The sequence below is a fragment of the Palaemon carinicauda genome, chromosome 3 (assembly GCF_036898095.1).
Source record: "Palaemon carinicauda isolate YSFRI2023 chromosome 3, ASM3689809v2, whole genome shotgun sequence".
NCBI lineage: Eukaryota > Metazoa > Arthropoda > Malacostraca > Decapoda > Palaemonidae > Palaemon > Palaemon carinicauda.
The window spans coordinates 167,650,087-167,652,614 of NC_090727.1; the positions used below are offsets into that span (position 1 = coordinate 167,650,087).

A 2,528-nucleotide genomic window follows, 5' to 3' on the forward strand; every position below is an offset into this window, starting at 1 on the left:
ACAATGCCCTAGAGACTGACCATATATTATATGATCAGCGCCCAAGCCTCCTCTCCACCCAAGCTAGGACCAGGGAGGGCCAGGCAGTGGCTGCTGATGACTCAGCAGATAGACCTATAGGCTCCCCCAAAACCCCCAACCTTAGCTCACAAGGATGGTAAGGTTGCAGCCACTAATGGCACTAACTAGTCTGAGCGGGACTTGAACCACCGACTGGGAAACACCAGGCAGAGACGTTACCAATCAGGCCACATAGGGATAAATTTCTGTGTCTACTGTGGTTTACTTAGAAAGGAAGGTATTGCAATGAAATATGCTCCAATCAATTATTTACTTAATATCATATTCAGTGTAAGAGCCAATTACAAAATGTATATATATATATGATAACAAATAAATCTAATTGTTTATTATATTAAACTACATGCTGAAACAAAATACAGAAAAGTACTGTAAATGTCTTTAGATATCTTGAAAAAAAAATGCAAAAATCACACATCTACAGAAAGAGGTAAATACGGTTTCGTCGACAATGGTGATTTTAAGTTCCCTGACTAAGTTCATGAACTTACCCCAAGTGTATTTGACCTGCAGACATTTCTCGATGGGCTGGAACTCTAAAGGAGTGTTAGAATGCTGGTACCAAATTCCTCCCATCTGGAAAAGAGAAGACAAAAGAAACCTTACTTAGAGTTCCAGTGACACGGATTCCCCATTCGTTGTTTTTGTTTTGGAAAAGACAAAGTTTTTGGACAATGGATTTTCATCCTTCCAGACTCGGGGATGACCCGCCAGTACCTGGAAAAGTCTGGGACTTTGCATATCCCAGAGTTGTTTCTCGTTGATGGCAGGACACGTTCCAGGAACCACATAATCTGGAATATTGAGTTTGCGAAATGCGGTCCCACCCACCACAAGGGCGGCGAAGAGGAGAGGGCGTAGGGCGTTCATCTTGCTGTGTTCGTTTGAGGACTGAGAAGGATCTGCGGAGGATCCATTATATACTCCCTCTCGGTAACATTATTTGACACACATACGAACGCACAAAAAAAAAGTTGCCCTTCACTTTCCAAAGAATCCTTTAGTCATATCTTATCAACCAAACATGTTCCTCGTGATGGTCATAAGATGACGTAAGATTCCTCTATAGTGATGTCAGCCGTAAAGAACTTGATCTACTTCATAAAAAATATCCTTTGGCGAGGCCTAAAAGTGACGAATTGGATAAAATCTCCTTTAACATTTTTTCCGGAAGACTTAACAAACCAATAGATCTTTGGCGACTAAAGTTCAGCCATAAGACTTACAATGATGGTTTTATTTTTATTCCATTAGTAAACTATTTAATTAATTTTAGGAAGGAGGGAATAAGGAGGAGAGAAACGAAAGGTAGAGTGATTGGTCTCCCTTTCTACTTTGCTTTCGTTTTTAAATTAACAACACCCGCAATAACAACAACATCAATAATAATAATAATAATAATAATAATAATAATAATAATAATAATAATAATAATAATAATAATAATCCAAAAAATCATTTCTTACGATCTTTGAAATAATGATAATGATAACACCGACAATAACAACAACAACAACAACAACAATATAAATAATAATTATTATCATGATGTTAGTTCCCTATTTCAAAAGTCATCGATCAGCAAACTAAAGCAACATTGAAACCGGTCAGTTCTTGGACACTCAAAGAAAAAATTACAGAAAAGAAAAAATATAGAATTGTCTTTCCGTAAAAGGGTTGCAGCATGAGAACTGCCAATATGATTTTAGTAGAGTTACCGGGAATAACATATGCATGAATAAAATTGCAGATAAAGAAGTAAAGTCAAAATGATGTATATTTTAAAATATATCATTTTTTTTAGGACAAATATCACTTGAATAATTTTGGTCATCGTATAAATAAATTATTGAAGGACTATAAAGCGCGAAGTAGGAGACGATAAATGGATAAGTATTGAATCAAAAGTTTAAGATAGAGACGACTGGCAAAATCTAACCGAGGCCCTTTGAGTCTAGGGCGTAGGCGAAGATGGTGATAAATGAATTAAGATCAGTAATATGAAAAAGAAAACTGTGAATTACTTGAATGACATGAATTGACTGTAATCCCAACAGCGGCTGGAAACAAATAATTTTGTATCTAAGACATGATAATGAATTATTGGGTCTAATGGAAACTCGATTTATTAGATGCATGTTGTGTCTATGGCTGGACAACATTATTTACCTGACATTTCATAGCGACAACATAATCCAGTTTCAGGGGACCGTTATTTAGTGCAATTTAGTTATTTATTTTATTTGAATCTCCGATCAAAATATATTCTCCTAAAAGATCTCTTGTATTATTATTATTATTATTATTATTATTATTATTATTATTATTATTATTAGCTAAGCTACAACCCTAGTTGGAGAAGCAGGAGGCTATAAGGCCAAGGGCTCCAATAGGGAAAATAGCCCAGTGAGGAAAGGAAACAAGAAAAAATGAAATATTTTTAGAAC

General features: G+C 35.6%; 1 protein-coding gene across 2 annotated transcripts in view; it reads right to left on the reverse strand.

The window, feature by feature from the left end:
• The window catches only part of LOC137638010 (crustacyanin-C1 subunit-like), a 17,994-nt gene extending 17,038 nt beyond the window's left edge, over window positions 1-956 (reverse strand). For both annotated transcript variants that reach the window (XM_068370103.1, XM_068370102.1), the window contains exons 1-2: window positions 799-956; window positions 573-657 (exon numbers count right to left, since the gene is read on the reverse strand). In XM_068370103.1, the coding sequence (XP_068226204.1) occupies window positions 573-657; window positions 799-951 (238 nt within the window). In that variant the 5' untranslated portion in view covers window positions 952-956. The remainder of the gene's footprint in view (window positions 1-572; window positions 658-798) is intronic.
• Between the last annotated feature and the right edge of the window lie 1,572 nt (window positions 957-2,528).